This window comes from Exophiala aquamarina (genome assembly GCF_000709125.1).
Source record: "Exophiala aquamarina CBS 119918 chromosome Unknown aczIA-supercont1.4, whole genome shotgun sequence".
In the NCBI taxonomy this organism is placed as follows: Eukaryota; Fungi; Ascomycota; class Eurotiomycetes; order Chaetothyriales; family Herpotrichiellaceae; genus Exophiala; species Exophiala aquamarina.
Genome location: NW_013550584.1, coordinates 2,544,756 through 2,564,602, shown reverse-complemented (window position 1 = coordinate 2,564,602; position 19,847 = coordinate 2,544,756). Strand labels below are relative to the sequence as shown.

Genomic DNA, 19,847 nt, shown 5'->3' with positions numbered 1-19,847 from the left:
CCCAATGTAGGATTTTGGAACTCTACTCGTAATTCTTGAGCACGCGCTAACCTCCACGCCCTACGTAGGAAGCCCTACGAGTTGTATATCTATTGCTTCTTTGGTACCTTTCGCCAAGACGTAGTCAGAGAAAGGGCGTACTAGTAGTACTTCAGGAGATACAAAACCGCGAGCACCCCAAGAGCAGTGCTACTGCCTTGCAAGGTTCTGCCAATCGATCACATACATATTCAAGTACTTACTGAGTGCTAGTAAGTCCGTTACACTCTAGTCGTTCCTTCGTTCTTTACCAGAGCTTCCATCACAAGGAAGAAAGACCTTGCGCCATGGTAGCGCTTGCTCAATTCGCGTTAGCTGATGTCTGTACCCACCCTCACCCAGCATTTGCTCGACTGACATCAAGTGAAGTGGGTTGAAAATCAGAGTGCTCATGCCTCTCATGTCCTCGCAGGGAGTGCCACCCCAGCATTAACAATCAATGATCTCATATCACTCTCGAGCGATGCCGATGCAACCAAAAACGCCTTGAGCTTTGAGAAAGTGCAATTAAGCTTAGGGGATGTGACAGGAAGCCAAGCGCTTCGTAGCTCTATTGCAGGGCTCTACAGTGGTGAAGGACACAAGATTGCGCCCGAGAATGTCATCACCGCCACTGGCACGACTGGTGCCAACTTAATCGTGCTGTACAGTCTCCTACGACCTGATGATCATGTCATATGTGCATATCCTATTTACAACCAACTCCTCAACCTCCCCCAGGCCCAGGGTTGTGAAGTCTCGCTTTGGAGACTGAAGCAAGATAACGACTGGTCGCTTGATCTTAAAGAACTGGAAAGCCTAATCAGGCCCAACACGAAGCTCCTCATCGTCAACAATCCCAACAATCCCACAGCATCGCATCTCGACAAGTCGAAACAACTGGCAATCCTGGATATCGCCGAACGCCACAACCTCATTGTGGTCGTGGATGAGATATTCAGGCCACTATTCCATGATAAAGCAAGCCTCCAAAGCCCGCCACCATCCTTCGTTAAGCACAATTATGGAAAAGTGGTCGTTACTGGATCCATGAGCAAAGCATGGGGATTGACTGGGACAAGACTTGGATGGATTGTTTCTCGGGACCAATCTCTCCTAGACAATTTCATCAACACGAAATTCTACACGTCGGAGTCCACCAGCACCATCGACGAGCTAATTGTCACAGAAGCGCTGAGCGATCGATGTCGACCCACAATCCTTAAACGGCATCTCAGTTATGCGCAGGCGAATCTGTCCTCACTGGATAAATTCATGGCTAAGAACAAAGATCTGTGTAAATGGACGAGACCGACAGCAGCGGCTACTGCGTTCATCCAATTTCTTTCCGGCAGTGGTGAGCCGGTGGACGATGTTGAGTTCTGTCGGTCTCTCTTGCAAGCAACAGGTGTTCTCCTGAGCCCTGGAAGCCTCTTCACAGATCCCAGTAAGCAAGACCGGGGTTTCAGAGGGTTTGTGCGAGTCCACTTCACTGTCCCCCCAGCAAACATGACGAAAAGTCTAGAATTGATCGACGATTTTCTTCAGCAATCCCGCCGTTCTTGACGCTAGAGCGAGATACTTATATACATAACTCACAGCCATTCAGGCTCGACTTCGTGCTAATCTAACTGCTATGTACTATATATATAATATGTAGTAAATATGAGTATACATAGTAGCATAATAAGCCCAAGCCTCAAACCCCTTGCAAGCTATATATATACAGCCGATAGCTCTAGTATACTATTTCTACACTAGTTTATTTATCACTAGCTCAATCCTAAATTTTCAAAACAGTATCTAGCAGCCTTGAGAGCCTTCGATTTAGCGATTTCGCTAGACTCGCTAAAATCGCTTGAATATAAGTAGTTGATTACAGAGCATTCGGAGAGTATATCTATAAAGTACGACAGCATAGACAATCGAATATATATAGAGAGAGAGAGTCGAGACTACTTGGTAACTATCCTGCGCCAACGAGACTGTAAGCTTACAGGATAGGCAAAGGACTTAAATAGGGGGGTATCATATACGTTCTACGTAGGTAGTAGTTGTAGGTCAACGAGGATGAACAGAAATTAGTCGAACTTGTCTAATCCCCGCTGTTCTCGTCGAGTTCTTCCGGCAAAGGCAGGGGCCGGGGTCCCGACCGTGCATCCCAAGATTCCAGTGACCCACTGATCATGTTGGCAGACTGAATGGGCCATTCAATGTCCGGGGCGGGAACTATATCGTCGTACGTCTCAGGGAAGCTAACAAAGAAATTCATGTCCATCTTCCACATTCGGATCTCATACACGTAGTGATCGTACACCTTGGAGAATCCATACAGCCCAGTGGCGGAGTCAAGGCTTACAATGTCATCAACGGTATATGGCCAGCAGAAGCGGAAGTAGTAGATGACCTCGGTCCAGAACTTGTTCGATTGTGTCAAGCCATGACAGAGCACAGCGCGTTCCCGAAGCCCAGGCCTATTGAGAGAGGAACACTCAGTGGCAATACTAGCTATATAGCTCGGGCGGGCAGACCTACCAGGGGAGGACGTCTGCTGCTAAGGGATGCGGGAAACGATACTGCGAAGGACTTTGCCATTGACGTCAGCGATTCACTTTTCATGTCGGTGTGTATCCACGACTTACCGCGGCCGATACCAGGCGGGCAAGCTTCCAAATGAATTGGCCTTCATGAGACACTGGTGAGTGTCGGCGGTTAGCTAGTGGCGCTCGAGGACATAGTTACTTAAATTAAGCACGGTGGATTTACCAGGAGCAAAGAATGGATCATTCGCAGGGTGCATAGCCTAGTAATGGTCCCACTTAGTTGAAATATACGTTTGTCCAAGTGTCGCAAGATCTCCCACAGTGGGCAAAAGAATGGTGATGTCGTGATGATGTTATCCCAGCCGAAGAGAATGCCCCGAATCAGAGCGTCTTGGTTCAAGCTGGGATCAGTACAAACACTTGTCCGGGATAGAAAATGAGCCGTAGTCAGGACGTTATTAAAGATGCTTTGGCAATTGCCGGCACTCGTAGGATCCGAACGATAGCGAGTTGTGGAGTAAGGAGCTGTATCAATCCATTCTTCGGTGATGTCGCGATTTATTTCAGTGATGTGTTCTGATCTACTCTCGGTGATCTGTCCAGAGATCATTCCACTGGGCCAACTCGGTATGCTTAGGCTTTTCGGGCTTAGTACTCCAATCTGAGTGGTTGTATCATCTTGCCGGGTCGATTGATCAACAGGCATCCAATCTGAAGAATCTAGGGTCGACAAAGGATCTGGTTTCGAGTCGATATTGTTGAGAGTACCAGATACGGGTCCATTTTCCGCTGCTTCGTTGTTGTGAACTGACAATGGACCGTGGCAAGACAATGGGATGTCATATGGCGGTAAAGGAGTTGGGCTTGGTCTGCTTCTCTTCAGGGTCTCGAGCTCTTTACAGAGTTCTTCCAGCCTGGATTCAAGGCTGGCAACGTGAGCAGCCGCTTGCACTCTTCGTTTGCTGGCACGCTGTCGGTCGACAGCGCGCTTCCTTTCCCGCTGAGCACTTGTTAGATTACGGCCCGAAGCCCATCGCTCTCCAGAGGGGGTGCTTGACCTTGACCGTCGAGACACCATTACTACTCGGGAAAATAAGTGTCTGTGGCCAAGATGAGTCGCCAAACCGGCCGTAACTCTGATTATGGTATGGTGTCGCAGTATGGCACACTGCTATCAAACCCCGATCAATTGAATAGAGAAGATGCAATTACGTTGAACAGATTACAACAGCCGCAAGAGAATCCATACAAACCCTCAAAGACCCCGCAGCTTTAATCAGTGTAGCTAGAAATTTTGCGGGGAGCAAGGGATCTCGGGCCGGGGGCCACTCGGGATAAATCTCTGCTCGCGTCAGTCAGTTATCGTGTTCCCCCTTGCGATCGCCTGGAGTCACTAACGTATCGACCAATGAATGCCGAGGGGTTATACAAGGGACTCCAGTGTGCGACTCGCCAGCGCAGAACGGATCTCGCAGGCATCTAGAGAGCTCTGCCTCAGATGTTCACGCCCAAATGCTAGCGATCCCGAATAAAAAGCCCCCATCTTTGCCAATGATTTGCAGGTACGTGCTGTAGACGAACTCTATTAGGATAGCTACGAGGGATTGTGATGGATGAGGAATGCACCAATGGACCACAAAAGAATAAACAATATCTCAAGCCGAAAAAGAGCCTCAACTCATAACATTTGCATCGGAAACGACCCACCTCAGACAATCACTAACCAGGTCAATCATTGCTTCAAGACTATGTTCCTTGGCCCTTGGCAGCATCCTCGACAAGTTCATCCTCATCTGGCACGGCCACAACTCTGGACTCTCGATATCCTTTGACTTCAAGAGAGCACGCCCTTCTTGTGTCTGTATCTCCACATGCCCTGCCTTGGCCATGCCAGAATTTACGACCTGGAAACGGTGTCTAAGCCTCATCCTCTGCACTTCTCGTTTCTGTTCCGGACTTTGTCCAAAAGCGACCCAGGTCACCAACGGGAAGGCAGACAGAGAACTGCATCTCAGCACTCATCATCGCCACCGTCATGTACCAGGCTAACACTCCTGCAACAAATATGATTGCGCCGCCCGCCTTGACAAAAGATCAGTGTCAATTCTAACAAGAGGGGGTGGGATATTTCTCGTGACTTACCTTTTGCAAGGTCTCTGCCCCGCTGTAGTCACCAGTACTGAGCTTCCAGTAAGCACCGCTGAGAATCCAGGCACCGGCAGTCACGAAAAGGAAAATGGACATGAAGACCAAATTCGTCTTGACGGAGAGGATCAAGAAGGTAAGTATGGCAAAACCCCAGACAATCAGATACAGGGCGATGACGGCGTTGAACGCTATCGAGAGTGTGCCGGCAGGACCGCCATCGGTAGCGGTGTACGGCTCAGCGAGGTTCAATGTCGGCAGCTGCAACATGCCGAAGCTCAGCCAGAAGACTGCGAGCACACCGCACGCCATCATGGGGAAAAAGTTGCCCATGATCCATTCAAAGATACAGGTCAACAGTAGAAGCACTGGACCAACGAAGAAGAAAATCCCGCTGTTACTGTGAATGAGCAAACGAGAGCGTAACTGAATAGGATGGTCCGAAGCACTTACACAACAGGGGTGAGTCCACTTGCTCCACCCCAGCCCATCAAGACCATGGAAAAGGTCATCGCAGATATGACGAATCTAGGTGATCGCTTATTAGAACGGCAAGTCGCAAAATATGCTTCGACGTAATCAAAACTCACCCAACCAACCCCAGTGGCGTAGGATTGGCGAAGCGCCTGATATTGTCGCCAACGCGGGGGGTTTGGGGAGTCAGATAGAGCTAGAGACCCATGCTATTTCAGTGTATGGCTCTGCTCTATCTCAGATCTTACTTATACCTTTTCAAAGAGTTCCGGGTTCATGGAGACAACGCCGGCAGAGACGGCAGGTGTCAGTGTCGGCTCAGGTCCAAGAGTGTCAACTCCCACACAGGCAGAGTGATCTGGTGAAGCGCCCATCTTCGCCCAGTTGGCTTTCACTTCGGGGGGTAGAGAAATGACCACGTGGAGAAGCTTGACTTGCAAGAACGCGTGTCTGATTCAAGATGGAGACAAAGGATCGTCGTCCCAGCTTCGTGAAAAGGACCTTCTTATATGATAGTCGTAACAATCAAACATAACCGCATCCATGGGAATCGGCCTAATCCCCATGGATGTAGCATTTCCGATAGGTAGATAACCCTCTTCCGAGATTGACCAAACAATAGGACATGCATCGGATCGAATAGAGCCTGTCCGACTTTGGACAATCCTTACGTCTAGGGACGCTGACTTGGTGCTTCATTGAGTTAAGCGGATCCTAAGTTGCGCATGCGGAGCGGATCTGACGAGGGCCCGTCGCCTAAAGAGCCACCTATCCTCCGTTTCCATCTGATACTCTTGGAACTCTTTCATCAGCTTAAGTTCATACAAGGACGTAAGATTGTAAGATATTTTTTTCACCGAAGGGTGCTGGCATTCAGGTGGCAAGTCGTGGGCAACAGGATTAGCTCGATGACACGGAAGAGATTGAATTGAACCTTCCACCCGGTTTGTGGTGCTGTTAGAGCTAGTTGGACAGGGACGAATGTGATGCTCCACATTCCGGAGAGCTGATGGAAGGAATTACTCACGCCCTCGCCAGATGTAGTCGGAGCAATAACTCAAGAGGAGTGTGCGGTCCGAGATCAGTTGATTGGGCTTCACGCTGTATGGCATGTACCTGCGAGCGACGTCGCTCACCATTCAGCAACTGGCACTGAGGACTGGAGGGGAGGATGAGCTGCCTTGCCAGAAGGTGCGGGCTCAGATTCTCCATTGACTCGGTGTCAGGGCGGGCGAATCGAATCACATGAGAAGCGCTACGCCAGTACGCTCGTGATAAAAAGTATTCTCCACCCGGCGGACCTCGCACGCGCTCATGATCGGAGACCATCCGCAGGTTAAGAGGTAGGGCTATCCCTCTAGGCCGTTTTGTGGGCACCTTTCCGGCTTGGCACGTGCTACAACTATCAAGTCTGAATGCACCAAACGGGACAACAGATCTATGATGACTGATTTCTCAGTGATCTGCTATACAAAAGAGTAATCCGAGCCGAAAAGGAGTCCACAAAACATCTCCGGGGATAACATGGGACCCGACCAATGAGCGGAGAAAGTGAGGAGAAGCGAGTCTCCTGAAGTTTGGACTGGGGTAAGGCCAGCTCCCAACATGCTGATTCCAAAAGGAAGAATCAAGGGGGAGAGAATGAGGCACCAGATGTGCCAGTGCGATTCGCGCACCCTGGAAACCACAATCAAGTCACCAACAGTTCGACGGAAAGCGCACAGTGCGAGTTTGAACACGGTCCGAGGGACACACCTAGCAGTATGTGAATGCTCTGCGTGGGCCATGTTGTATTAATCTGTGGTGTAGGTTTGTTTCCCCAAGTAAAATGTCGGTTCGGAAAGTCCAAAGTCCTGAGTTGTCAAATTAGCAACATCGGATGGCTTGCTTTTGTGCCTCAGATGACAACCAGACTTCGTACTATTTAAGTTGATATCCCGTGGGTCGTGACAAAGGTTCCAACATAAAACTATCTTTCCTATGCCAACCCGATTTGGCCAACAAGGAGTTCAAGCTGTATAGCGACAATATGTCCTTGTCTTTCCTTCCAGACCAACTTCTGTCAAGAATTATCTTCGGTGTTGCTGTATTGGTACCTTCTTTCCTTGCATGGTCGTTAGTCGCTCATCTCTTGTCACCTTTGAGAAGATACCCGGGACCCTTTCTGGCCAGTAAGTCAATCCATGACTCCCAGATCTGCCCTAGAAAACGATCAGGTTCCCATGGATCAGGAACAGAGCGGGCTGATGTTCATTGGATCTATAGAATTCACCAATCTATGGCGTTTACATCAAGTGTGGACTCAGAAATATCAGTGGAATATCAAAAGACTGCATGATCAGTACGGGCCAGTAGTGCGGATTGGTCCAAACTTGCTGGACCTAGACTACCCGGAGTTGATCAAGACCCTCTATAGCACCGATGGCAAATGGCGCAAAGTGAGTCTATGTGTGTGGTCATAGTTTGCACCCACGTTGACCGAAGATTAGACCGAGTTCTACCACAACAGCAGTACCATCATCGATGGTAAAGTTACATACCATCTGTTCAGTACTACCGACCAGGTGGCTCATGCACGCATGAAGAAGCCAGTCGTCAAGTATTATTCCATGAGCAGCATCTTAGGCTTGGAAAGGGGGATGAATGAGGTAATCAATGACTTTTGTGGTCATCTGGAACGTCGGTTTATGGAAGGAAACAACAAGGGCAAAGACTGTGATCTGGGAAAGTGGCTAGCATATTGTAAGGCGTTGCAAATCTTCTACTCTATTGCATGTCGTTTGATCTAACGTTACTATTAGATACCTGGGACTTGATCAGCTCGGCCACTTTCAGTAAACGCTTCGGATATATGGAAAAAGGATATGATTTTGACGGCACCATCCACATTGCCGACCAGGTCACGGACTATTTTGCCATGGTGGGCCAGATACCTTTCCTCGACTTCTTGCTCGACAAAAATCCCATCAAGCGCATCGGTCCACCTAATCTGGGCAACGTAACACGCATTTCAGTCGAGAACATGATCGCTCGTCTCCAAGGGAAGTGTGAAAAGACAGATCCTAATGAGATGGATTTCCTTGATCACTTCATCGAGGCCAAGACAAAAAATCCGGATGTTGTAGATGAGAAGCTCATCATAGGCTACCTACAAGTCAACATGCTTGCCGGCGCCGACACCACCGCAATCACGCTCCGGGCCATTTTCAACTTTCTTCTTCGAAACCCCATTGCCTTTGAGAAACTTGGACGGGAACTCGTCGAAGCTAAGTTTGATCTGTCAAACCCAGTATCTTACAGTTCGGCACGTGCCTTGCCTTACCTCGATGCCGTCATCAAAGAGGCAATGCGTATGCACCCTGGTGTGGGGATGCTCCTGGAGCGATATGTGCCTGATTCAGGACTTACATTGCCAGACGGCAGTTATGTCCCTCCTGGAACCGCTGTCGGCATTAATCCGTATATCATGGGGCGCAACAAGAGCGTGTGGGGAGACGACGCGGATGACTTTCGGCCGGAGCGTTGGCTGCAGGCTGATAACGAAGACGAGGAAGATTATCAGCGGCGCCTGCGTAACATGAGTAATGCCGACCTCACATTTGGGAGTGGATCTCGTATTTGTATCGGTCGCAACATCGCCCTGCTGGAAGTGTACAAGGTCATCGCCACGCTTGTATCGAGGTACGAGATCTCGCTTGCAGACCCTTGCCGCGAATTTGTCATGATTTCCACCTGGTTCCCTCGTCAATCAGGTCTTGTATGCACTCTGAGGAAGCGGAAGGAAGTATGAGGGCAAGAACAGCATGAATGTGGAGATATTATTGGGTGAAATTGAAGACTGACACTAGAGTGATGCGGGAATGGTGACTATTTCACATGCTAAATTGTCTGGATAGTAACAACAACAAGATAAGAACTGACGTAAAATTAGTATCGCGGTGATCGTCTGAGAGTTCCAGGTCACTCTTCTAGTAGGTACCAATTATCGATTTTATAGCTAGAGTCGCATAGGGAGGCTTTACCTTAAGGCTATAGTAGGCATTAAAGTAGAAGTTCTTTATAATTTGATTACTATATATGTGTATACTCAGATCTCTATAGTAGCGGCCTTCCAAGTGGCCTGGTCCGTAACATGTGGGAATAGCCAGTACTATGTACTACTGACTACGATATATGCGCTAGTTAGAGAGATTAGTGGCCACATAGTCCCGTGACTGAGAATTGCGCCACACGTTCAGTGATCCACCGTCAAGCCTGGCTCCGGGCATGTTGCACACCACTAAATCAATTTCCAAGTCACATACACTCCGTACTCACCACGCTCAACCTCATCTTGTAGGATGGTAACAATTTACATGGAGACCAACGGGCCTTGCTTCTCTTGGCATATCCCATGAGACCCGAATGCAACCCTGATCCTCAAGTTTGTGGGTACAGCCTAGAGAGGACAGGCGAAGATGATTTCAAGGTTTGACCGAGCATAACCCCGGATTCTCTGAGTGATCGTCGAGCAAAATCTATCCAAGGTCGGGGCTCTCTTGAGTTATAGCAACCCGCATCCACTCTTGCGGTCTACAAGACATAAAGCACTCAGGATTAGTCTGCCGCTATACACAAAGGCTCTGAACTCACACGCACGGTAGCAATGACTGAACTGCAGATAACCTCCACCCTCCCACTGAAGTCAGGCCACGAGATCCCGGTTCTGGGCTTCGGCACATGCGCGAGCGAGACCTGCACGCAGTCGGCGGTCGCAGCCCTTCGGCAGTCCTACGTCCACCTCGATACGGCACAGATATACAAGAATGAGGCGGAGACGGGGGCCGCGATAGCAGCGAGCCAGATCTCGCCGTCGGACCTGTTCGTGTGCTCTAAGCTCTGGGAAGACATGTACACGCGCGCAGGCGCATTGGCGGGTGTCGAAAGCAGTCTCAAGAACCTGGGCCTTGAGACTATTGACTTGTACCTACTACACACACCGCGTCCAGGTCGCGAAGCGCGCAAAGAGGCGTGGCTGGGCTTGCAGGATGCAGTGGGCAAGGGATTGGTGAAGAGCATAGGCGTATCCAACTGGGCGCCGAAACACATCGAGCAGTTGATGGCCGAAGACGGCGTGCACATCCATCCGGTGGTCAACCAGATTGAACTGCACCCTTGGAACCAGCAGAGAAAGCTGGTCGAGTACTGTAAATCGAAAGGAATCGTCATCACGGCGTATTCTCCACTTACGCAAGGCCGGCGGTTGAATGACCAGACGATCGTGGCATTAGCGCAGAAGTACGGAAAGTCTCCAGCACAAATTGTCCTACGCTGGGCTATACAGAAGGGCTTGGTGGTGATTCCGAAGAGCGACAAAGAGGCACGAATCATCGAGAACAAGGGGATTTTCGGCTGGGGACTCTCCGGGGAGGACATGGCCGCTATTGACTCACTCGACGAGGGGCAACAAGCAAATCTGGGAGAGTGGGACCCTTACGCTTGGGATTGATATACTGTTTATCATCAAAGAAAGCGGACTGTAACTCCGAAATGAATGTCCAAACATCAATGGCCTCCCCCAGAGCCCGTCTGTTTTCTTTGCATTCAAGTTTTTTTCAGGTGCATAAAATTCGCAAATCATGCTTCGCCCTCTCACACCCAGACCTCACTCCCCGCCCTTTCCTTCATCGAGCTGTTTCCTCAATTGCTGGATCTCGTACTTCAATTTCTTCCAAAGAATGTAGTCATCCAGGTCCTTGTGATCCTTCTCAGTAGCACTCCGAACGGGAGTCCTGTCCTCGATATCAAGCAGTTCCCAATCCTGGCGCAGCTCTTCGACATGATCGACAGTCAAGCGGTTCCCAGCACTCTCAGACGATCTCGCAATATCCAAGAGAGCCGTGACGAAAGCTTCCTGGATATAAGCAAAGGAGAACCCATCCGTGATCTTAGCCGCAGCATCACATATCTCGTCTGGGAACTCGATATCCTTATTGTCTTTCAGCTTTCCCTGCCAGAAGTGGCAGTACTTGACGCGCTGGAGGAGGTCCGGGTTCGGGAAGAGGTATTTCCTGTCGAAGCGCGAGGGCCGCTTCGCGATGCCCGGGTCCAGGCGCTCGAGGTGGTTGGTGCTGCCGACCATGAGGATGCCGTCGTTCTCGGCCAGGCCGTCGATGGCGTTGAGGAAGAAGCTGCGCACATCGTCGGTGACGAGGCTGTCGAGGTCTTCAAATACCAGGTAGCAGGGGGCTTCCTGCCGTGCTTTTGCGAAGACGTTCTCGATGCTGTACTCTGGCGGCATGAAGCTCACCAGCGTCTTCACGTAGAGGGTTGGGATTGGCGGTGAGCGTTTGTACAGCGTGTGCATCGTCGCTTTGATCGAGATGGTTTTCCCGTTCCCTGGGGGGCCGTAGAAGATGATCCCTCGCTTCCACGGCACACGCAGGCGTTGGTAGTGATCTTGAGAATCAAAGAATCGCTCCACCGTGTCTACTAGATCGTCTTTCAGGCCCTTGTCCAGGATAACGTCCTTCCACTCCGATTTGAGAATGCTCTGATACAGGTAAGGGTCCTTTTGCCAGTAGCCCTGGTTGAAGACCCATATCTCGTTGTGAAGCACTGATTGCCACCGCCCAATCGTCTCGACCAGGGTGAGAACGGCTGTCTTGTCACCTAGGATATACTGGTTTCGAACAGTGGGCCAACTCTCCCCGCCATCGCGCCCATCGATGAAGTAGACAAGAAATTCAAGGCCATGCCACTTATACAAGAAGCTCTCAAAGAAGGTCTCCTCGGCGATGATGCCGTTGCCGCCATCGAGACGTCTAGCCGGCGGGATGAAAAAGGTCCATTTCAAGGTGTTGGGGCACACCTTGGTGTCTGCAGTTGCGCTCTCGACCGATTGGATAGAAGCGAAGCCGGCTCCGGCATAGGCTTTGAGACTACTGTTGTACTCTGGGACAATTGTCACCGGGACGCCAGGGTGCTTGTTCTCGATGGCTTCGAGGATGAGTGCGTCGGTATTAATGCGCTGGCTGTGTGCATTGCCGAAGAAGGTCTCGGCGATGTCTGGAGCCCGCTCGGAGCTGCTGCGGAATTGCTTTGATGAAGTCATTGTTGATTGAGAGCTCGTGAGATACCGTCAAGAAAACGAATTCATCAGAGAAATGAAGTCTCGCCGTAGTTGGGAGATGCCACGTCTGGGGCAGCTTATGCCCGTTCGAGCGCGCAAGGCTGATCAATGAGAGAACCGATGTCACACTGTGTTTCAGGCACCAGCTTTTAGAGGTGCAGCTCCCTTGCTTAAGCTCCACTCTCTATTGTCTCCTCTTGTCTGGGGAGCATGACATGCCGCGGGATGGCCCAGTTTTCTCCCAACATAGCCCCAATCCTTCGTCTTTTTGGGGCTGATCAAGCCGGTGCTAATCAAGCCCGGCCTGAAGGCATTGCTATCTGCTGAATGGCTGGGACTCATCGCCTAAGTTCCAAGGACGCGGCATTGCTCCGTTCTTGATTCTATTGTGTCAGTGCTTAGGTTACCTGCTCGTAGTCAATTATCTAGATACTTGCGTGGCTGTCTCAGTTATGATGTCCGAGCTCTTCAACTTGAATTCCTTCTTCTTTGACTAGATAGTCATGTATCTTTTGATCTAACCATGCCCAAGCGGATGCAGAGTTGCTGACCCTTTCTTCATACTTGCCCCAAATAAATGGCTCACTCTGCACGGCATGTAATGCTTTGACTACAAGATGTTCAAACTGCCCCTCCACCCTACCACCAATATCGAGAAGGCTGTTTAATTCGTGGAGTGCCGCGCAGCCAAGCGTCACCAGTGGCTCGGAATAGCCTTCTGGGCTGGTTTGAGTGACCAACAGAGCGTGACACATTCGGAAAAGAGTCCACATTTCCACCAGTCGTACGGGATGGTGTCTCTGTGTGAAGATCACTGGATAGACTTTCTGGAGCAATATGGCGCACTGAAGGAAAGCGGCGTCAAATTCCTCCAGACCAAGTAAACCGAGGAACAAAAGCTTTCTCAGCTGTGGCCATGGATATCGATGGAGCTCCCAGTTATGGGTGGCAGCCAACTTGCTCATGGCGTCTCTGATCTCAGCAACTTGCTGGTGCTCCAGCCCTGGCGTCGCCTTGACCCATTCGAGATATTGTTCGGCTGAGGTTTGAGCGTTCATGAGCTTCTTCGACTCTTCTTGTCGTTGGTAAGCACTGGAGTCGCCGTCGAGGCGGAGCCCATCTAGGACATGACTGGTGCCTTGCGAACATAATTTGCAAGCACAGTCGAAGAAATAGCGCTCCTTCAGCTCCTGTTGGCGTTTGACTAGGGGGCTGGTCGTGTCGATGTACGAAATGGTAAGTTCTTCGTCCTTGGACACTGGTCGTAGAGTGTACACCGATATGCTACCTGAGGGTGGAAATTTTCCAGCCTCGGATTTGGGAGCGACGTCGAAACGAACCAGCGCGTTGGGTTCGCAGGAGTGGTTGAAAAGCGCAGATCTCGGGTGGAGAGCGAGACCAATAGGGTCAAATGTAGGATTAGTTAATGTGAAGGAGTTGACAACGACCTTGCTTTTGTCAGAAGGAACTGCAATCAAGGTACAGACCAGCTTCATTCCTTACCAGACACACAAGGCGCAAGATGGTTTCCAACCTCCGCTTACCCCCCGAATCTTGTTGGAGCTTCTTGGCCACAAGAAGAAGATCCTGCCAATTCTTACCACCCACTTGCAAGAGTCCTTCATAATGGTCTTGAAGAGAATGGAGAGCTTCCCACTCTCCGACTGGAAGTATCCCTGCATCGTGTTGCTTCAACAGCCTCAAAATCGCTCGATTCAGTGTTGGCAATGCACGAGGTTGGGCTGCATAGACCTTGCATTCCAACTTGTGGTACTGAGCCCAGGCATGCTTCTGGCATTGCTGTTTTCTTGTCAGCGTCAGTTGAGGGGCTCAAAGAAAAATTAGCGTGCCCACCCGATCGCAAAATCTGAGAACACTGCATCCTGTGCATCTTTTCAGCGTGTTGTTTTCACCCGAATCTGCCCAAGGAGAGTGCTCCGAGGGAGGTTTCAAACAATAGTCGCAGTGTGACTTTAGTTGTGCGGTATCGAGGACCATCAGTAGCGGCCTCGCCACGAATATCACTTGTGACTTGACCTGAAGGTCTTGGGAGGCAAACAGGCCGTTGCCGCGGCTTGCTGAGTACTTCTTGTACACATTTGACTCCTCGATCATCTGTGAGAGAAGTGAAGCCATTGCACGGGATGGATCTCCATCACAGGCGATGAACGAATGCCCAAGGGACTGGCTAATGACCACGCGGGGTAGAGACCTTGAGTTTGTCTTCCACGGCCACTGGGTCAGATACAACACCTCTATTACGAAAACTGAGATATCGATAAGCGTCTTGCAAGCGGCCACTGGTATGCAAGACGCACCGTGAAGGGTTGTTTGTTGGGTTGTATCTGATTCAGCGACATTGTGCGAACGAACAAGTTTGACACCGTGAATGATATACAAGTGGGAGTGAAATGACGTAGTTTTTTGGGTGCCCTCCCGGGCCGTTCGTCAGGCACTTGAAGACTGCTTACAAGACTGGCTCGCTACTGCCTCAGAAACGACTATGCATGTATGAAAGCAAGAGCAACTGGTTTACATACAAACGAACGTCCTGTCGTGCCATCCCATCGTCCTTCTCCAACTTGTCTATTGTTGGGGGGGGGGGGGGAGAAATTGGCCACTGGAAAGACATCTGCCCTCACCTGTTGCTGCTACACTCTGCCGATGACTACACCACATGGCCACACCCAATCCAAGTGATAACTGTTCAACGTGTGAACGATGGCTCCTCCGTTGAGGTCTGGTGCCAAAATACGCGTTCATACGGGCGTCTAGCAAGATATTAGTATCATGGCGTTATAAAGTGAGTAATGATGACTGTTTCGACGGAGGAGAGCTTCGTTCCCCAAGGATATTGTCTTCGAAGACCAAAGAGTAATCGAAATCCTTGTGGCCACGAATTTTTCCGGGACGAGATAGGGTTCAGTCCAACTCCTGGCCTACCTCACCACCGACATGGTGAGCGCCCACTTATTCACGGCCGTCTTGGCTAGTGGTTGAGACTCGACTGCGTGGTTGCCTCATCCTTCCAATAAATCAGCTTGATCATAGCAAGCGTTCGATGGCAGAAGTCATGGTAGAGATAGTGATATCTCATATTCATGTTCTTGAGAGCCCTCGCAAGCACTCCGAGGATCGACACTTTCGCTTAGCCGGGCCTCTTTTCAGTCATTCGAGACTAAATCTTTCCAATAAGAACGCACCGATTCATCAAGCAGACTGGTCCAAAGAAATCTTCTCGCCATGGTGATAGCGGCATCGACACTTCGTGTTGCAGGGTACCCTTCTTGCAATTTCACCAGCAGCACGAGGCCGTCAGGTTGGAGCCTCGACCCCACACTCCAAGCGTCAACGGCGACGACATACATCCACAGCAGACAATCGGCTTCCGCGACGGATTTAGGGTTGTAAAGGTGCAAATTCATTAGTAGCTCCGCCCTCGACCCTCGAAGCGCACTTGCAGAGGTTCGCGAACCAAAACCCGTGTAGGCAAAGCACAAGATGGCGGTGGCTATCAACTTCTCCAACATTGAGCCGCTGCGACCACTGATTGCTAATGAGGGACATGCCTCTGCGAAATCGTTGTATTGCCCGGGTAACCTGCGTTTCGTGGATAGTAATTGCCAGCGAGCACTGGGGCTCAAGCGTGCCAGATGGGCCGCTCGATAAACCAATGGGATCACGTCATATGATAGCACACCTTCGAGAGCTAGTGCCTCGAAGCCTGGCGGGAAGCTTTCAATAACCTTACACAGTTCCGGAGAGTATGGATGACTGGGGAGCTCAGGGTCATGCTGACGACGCTCACCCGGGAATATGGTTTTGCCAGAGTCCAACGACCACAGTGTGTCAAACTGCAGCATCGCTCCCTTCACTAGTGAGCCATCTTGAAAAGCCTTCAAGCCGCCTCTTTTAGACACAATCATTTGCAAGTTCTTCTTGTGGAGTTCGTGCGCACTGGTGTTCCGGAAGGACCGTTCGAGAACCGCCAGAAAGATCATGGCGATAACGGTACTGTCGTCTACGTTGATCGCGTCCTTGAGAATTCTCTGCCTGACTTTTGCCATGGCTTTACCTCGATGTGTGAGGACTTGTGGGGAGGTGGAAGGATCGATTGCTCTCACGTCATCATGTAGTCCCTGTACAACACTCATTCCAGCGTCGTAGAAATGCCCCACGGCCAGTGCATCGAGGAACCAAGCGTAGATATTTGTGACGTCAAACACATAGCAAACCGCATCGTTGCCAGGACTTAGATGCTGGGCGTAGAAATCAATCGTCGATGCGACTCGGGTATCAACGCTACCCGGGATACAATGAAAGGGATCGGTTCGGAATCCAGAGAAGAGATCTGAGATCGAAGGACTCTGGGGTGCGAATGGCCACCCCTGATCATGCGTAGGCTCAACTTGCTTGATATATCGGGTGTTCACCTCATACGCAGGCTCCCTTTGTTCGTCCACTTCGCGGTTGCTTGTCGTTAACTCGAGATTATCGCTGTAGTGGCCTGAATCCGGACTCTCTGGAGGACTGATGGGGTAATATTCTAGTAGACGAGGTCCTGGTGCTGGTACATATTCGTACGTATCCTCTTCCTTATCTGGCGAAGTAGGAGGCGAGCTCGGTCTGTGAACTCGAAAGCGCCGGAAAGGTTGAGCCTTTGCTACTACCGGGGCACCATCTAGCGAGGTTGGCGTGTCTGTGTTTGAGCGGGGCGGGGGCGGCCTTCGATTGCTCGCTCTGATTTTCTGATGAGTGATCAGAGCTGCATGAGATCTCACACTTGATATTCGCAGCCCTTTGGTATGCGCCGATTCTCCCGCATTGACCTCGACAAAGACGAATTTGTCTGGTGGCGTCATTGGTCGGTCACACGACGTCGATCCCTGGCGATTGTATCGATTCTGGTGGCATTACAGACTGGGCATGCGAAGAACCGTGGAGAAGGTTCCCACTGTTTGGGTTTTATCTGAACAATGATATGAACGGCCGCTTTCAATAATCGCAATTTCCTTAGAGTTACATAAGCGCTGGTTCCCCGTTTGGGGGTTTAAGCACGTCGGGTCGTCGACCTCGATGATATTTAGAGCAGGTGGCCTTGAACGCCGTACCGCTTCATAGTAAAGGAGCGAAACTCGCCAACTCCTCAAGCGTGGTCGACGGCCTCAGAAAAGGATCGATAAGTCGAGGCAGCCCCTCCAGGTATGAGTGTGAGCCAGTGCACTTGGGTAGCCCACGTGGGCGAGAGTCGAGTGGTCTTCCTTCGGAACGGAAGAGGAGAACTTTCTTGACTGGGAAGTAGGTCTCCCCAAGTGGTGGTTACTAATAATTACCCAAATCGGCAAATAGTCACCCATTGGCGAGAGAGAGTATGGCCATGTTCGCGGGAGAAAGTATGGACCACGCTATTGATTATTATCTAATCGCAAAGACACAATAGCTTTAAAGCTATTGTTCGCGCCTTAATTCGACTCTCCACGCTCTCGGCTCGAGAGCAACAGCCTTCCCCGTTTCGTCTACAGTAGTCATGAAATGATCCAAGCCTTCCAATCCGTACGTGACTCCGTCGATCAAGAACCATGTCTGGCAGCTGCCCTGAGGGAAGAACATCTGAGAGTCAAACTCGGCTAGCTCCTCCGCAGATCGCATCGTCAAGACGGCCCGCCAGGAAGTCTGGTTTCCTGATCGGAGTCCCGCCTGGGATAGACGAATTGAGGTTGATGTGGCGCCTACATGAGCTGCCAGGCCGGCTGCAACGTCGACTCCATTGACTGAAAACCTTGAAACCGCCAGACCGCCTTCATCGACCGACAGTTTCACACTAGAAAACTAGCACCTGAAACGTATACTCCAGAGTATTGCAGAGAAGCCTCCTATTTGGTCACCTAATCAACTACAGGAATGAGGGCCTTGACGAGGGCGGAAAATAAAGCCTCGATCTCCGGGAGGCTGCTATGGACCCCGCCCACAAGGTTTATCGCAATGACCAAGTCATAGTCAGGGACCAGAACAAGGACATTGGTATAATCATATTGATTTCCCGTTTTCGTGTAAAAGTCAATGTTTCGACCATCTGATGCGAGATTTGCTCCACGTGCGACCTCCCAGGGTCCCCCAACGTAAGGGCCAGATGAGGATGTAGAAGACCTTGGCTTCAGCCAGGCACGTGTCCTCTCCAGTGTGAAAAGCTCAGATGATAGTATCGATGCTCTGAACGAGAGGATGTCGTTGTTGCTGGAGTACATGGCGCCGGAACTGCAAACCCGGGTAAGGACTTGTTAAAATCTCCTCAGTGTTATGAGGAGAGCATACCTGGTTTCAACTCCGAATTGGATGTCCTACCAACCTGGCACCGCGGGGATGAAGCCAATACTTTGGTCGCCTGGAATTTCGACGGATGTGCGATTGAGTTTGGCGGTTTGGAAGACGGAGTCTTGGAGATACTCCGAATAAGATTTTCCATTGACATTTTCCACCAGTTTTCCAAGGATGTCAAAGCCTACGCTAGAGTAGACTGGAGTCGGAAAAGGATCATAGACCCGTGACTGCCGTCCAGAGTTGGTCAAAAGGTCTAGATGCTTGTCAGCTGACAGCTGGGAATCTGCACTTGGACTGGATGCAAGCTGGTGGCCTACCGTGCCATGTACAGGCAGGCACATCTGTAGTATATCTACAAGAGGAATCTTCGGCTTTGTCGAGAGGCGGCAGACCAAGCTGCTCCGTAACTCTAGGCACATAAGGGATTGCACCCGTGCCAACTACCAGACAGGAAAGATTAGATTGCGGCTCAGAAATGATCGATAGCTCACCTACTAGTAGTTTCAATGCCGCTCAGTTGGCTCAGTAGTGATTCCACGGTGGTAAGTTTCCAATCTACTGAAAGATCATGTTCAGTGCTTTTGATGTTCAAGAGGTCGGGCACATATTCTGTGATTGATTCTGCAAGTTTAACCTTGCCTTCTAGTTGCAGCACAGCCACTGTGGAGCCGTGAATATTTTTGTGATACTAGCAATGCGATAGACCGTATCGCCATCCACTTTATGCACACCGCTCACATTGTATGTGGAAGGGGTATGATGGAGACTGAGGAATAGATCGGAATCGTGGATGGACCTAACGCCGATTGAGAGAGCCGTTTAGTTGTAGAGAAGTGTGAGGTTCTTCAATTGTTCGGTGATTGCCTCAACAAACTTGTTGAAAATCGGGATTGGATAGTAGATTCCTGGGTGCTGGAAGGATAGGACCGAGCGACGGACAGTATGCCAGCAGGAGCCGTGCCTGAATGATAGCCACCAGGCTTATTTTTTCGAGAGACTTCATGACGGTCAAAAGTTGCAGATTCCGTGGCGTTGTAGTTCAGAGAGCAAGTGAAGCATAGGAAAATAACAAGTACTCTGTAAAGGGATAACAAGATGCAATTGATACCGAGGAGATTCTAGGCTTGTTGGTTCTTTCTTACCGTCTTATACGTCCTTGACCTTTTGTACTGTGTTGAGACATACAACCAGGTAGAAACATTTCTCAAATTTTAAATCGAGTCTTTTGTCCGAAGGGC

General features: G+C 50.3%; 10 protein-coding genes across 10 annotated transcripts; 3 read left to right on the top strand and 7 right to left on the bottom strand.

Moving 5' to 3' along the window:
• Positions 1 to 326: 326 nt before the first annotated feature.
• Positions 327 to 1,584, top strand: A1O9_06017 (uncharacterized protein; the record flags this gene model as incomplete). Its single annotated transcript, XM_013405230.1, has 2 exons — positions 327 to 359; positions 409 to 1,584. 2 exons carry the CDS (start codon positions 327 to 329, stop codon positions 1,582 to 1,584), a joined length of 1,209 nt encoding a protein of 402 aa, XP_013260684.1.
• Positions 1,585 to 2,113: 529 nt separating this feature from the next.
• On the bottom strand, positions 2,114 to 3,639 carry A1O9_06016 (uncharacterized protein; the record flags this gene model as incomplete). Its single annotated transcript, XM_013405229.1, has 4 exons — positions 2,114 to 2,492; positions 2,554 to 2,604; positions 2,661 to 2,713; positions 2,785 to 3,639. The coding sequence occupies 4 exons, from the start codon at positions 3,637 to 3,639 to the stop codon at positions 2,114 to 2,116; spliced, it is 1,338 nt and encodes a 445-aa protein (XP_013260683.1).
• An 839-nt stretch (positions 3,640 to 4,478) lies between these two features.
• A1O9_06015 (uncharacterized protein) lies at positions 4,479 to 5,018 on the bottom strand (the record flags this gene model as incomplete). Its single annotated transcript, XM_013405228.1, has 2 exons — positions 4,479 to 4,643; positions 4,704 to 5,018. 2 exons carry the CDS (start codon positions 5,016 to 5,018, stop codon positions 4,479 to 4,481), a joined length of 480 nt encoding a protein of 159 aa, XP_013260682.1.
• Positions 5,019 to 7,363: 2,345 nt separating this feature from the next.
• A1O9_06014 (uncharacterized protein) lies at positions 7,364 to 8,970 on the top strand (the record flags this gene model as incomplete). The annotated part of the gene is made up of 3 exons (XM_013405227.1): positions 7,364 to 7,618; positions 7,670 to 7,922; positions 7,982 to 8,970. 3 exons carry the CDS (start codon positions 7,364 to 7,366, stop codon positions 8,968 to 8,970), a joined length of 1,497 nt encoding a protein of 498 aa, XP_013260681.1.
• An 855-nt stretch (positions 8,971 to 9,825) lies between these two features.
• A1O9_06013 (uncharacterized protein) lies at positions 9,826 to 10,668 on the top strand (the record flags this gene model as incomplete). The annotated part of the gene is made up of 1 exon (XM_013405226.1): positions 9,826 to 10,668. One exon carries the CDS (start codon positions 9,826 to 9,828, stop codon positions 10,666 to 10,668), a length of 843 nt encoding a protein of 280 aa, XP_013260680.1.
• A 156-nt stretch (positions 10,669 to 10,824) lies between these two features.
• On the bottom strand, positions 10,825 to 12,273 carry A1O9_06012 (uncharacterized protein; the record flags this gene model as incomplete). The annotated part of the gene is made up of 1 exon (XM_013405225.1): positions 10,825 to 12,273. The coding sequence occupies one exon, from the start codon at positions 12,271 to 12,273 to the stop codon at positions 10,825 to 10,827; it is 1,449 nt and encodes a 482-aa protein (XP_013260679.1).
• A 464-nt stretch (positions 12,274 to 12,737) lies between these two features.
• Positions 12,738 to 14,427, bottom strand: A1O9_06011 (uncharacterized protein; the record flags this gene model as incomplete). The annotated part of the gene is made up of 3 exons (XM_013405224.1): positions 12,738 to 13,739; positions 13,795 to 14,091; positions 14,146 to 14,427. 3 exons carry the CDS (start codon positions 14,425 to 14,427, stop codon positions 12,738 to 12,740), a joined length of 1,581 nt encoding a protein of 526 aa, XP_013260678.1.
• A 1,028-nt stretch (positions 14,428 to 15,455) lies between these two features.
• Positions 15,456 to 17,153, bottom strand: A1O9_06010 (uncharacterized protein; the record flags this gene model as incomplete). The annotated part of the gene is made up of 1 exon (XM_013405223.1): positions 15,456 to 17,153. The coding sequence occupies one exon, from the start codon at positions 17,151 to 17,153 to the stop codon at positions 15,456 to 15,458; it is 1,698 nt and encodes a 565-aa protein (XP_013260677.1).
• Positions 17,154 to 17,739: 586 nt separating this feature from the next.
• On the bottom strand, positions 17,740 to 17,940 carry A1O9_06009 (uncharacterized protein; the record flags this gene model as incomplete). Its single annotated transcript, XM_013405222.1, has 1 exon — positions 17,740 to 17,940. The coding sequence occupies one exon, from the start codon at positions 17,938 to 17,940 to the stop codon at positions 17,740 to 17,742; it is 201 nt and encodes a 66-aa protein (XP_013260676.1).
• Positions 17,941 to 18,176: 236 nt separating this feature from the next.
• Positions 18,177 to 18,950, bottom strand: A1O9_06008 (beta-lactamase; the record flags this gene model as incomplete). The annotated part of the gene is made up of 2 exons (XM_013405221.1): positions 18,177 to 18,546; positions 18,634 to 18,950. The coding sequence occupies 2 exons, from the start codon at positions 18,948 to 18,950 to the stop codon at positions 18,177 to 18,179; spliced, it is 687 nt and encodes a 228-aa protein (XP_013260675.1).
• Positions 18,951 to 19,847: the final 897 nt, after the last annotated feature.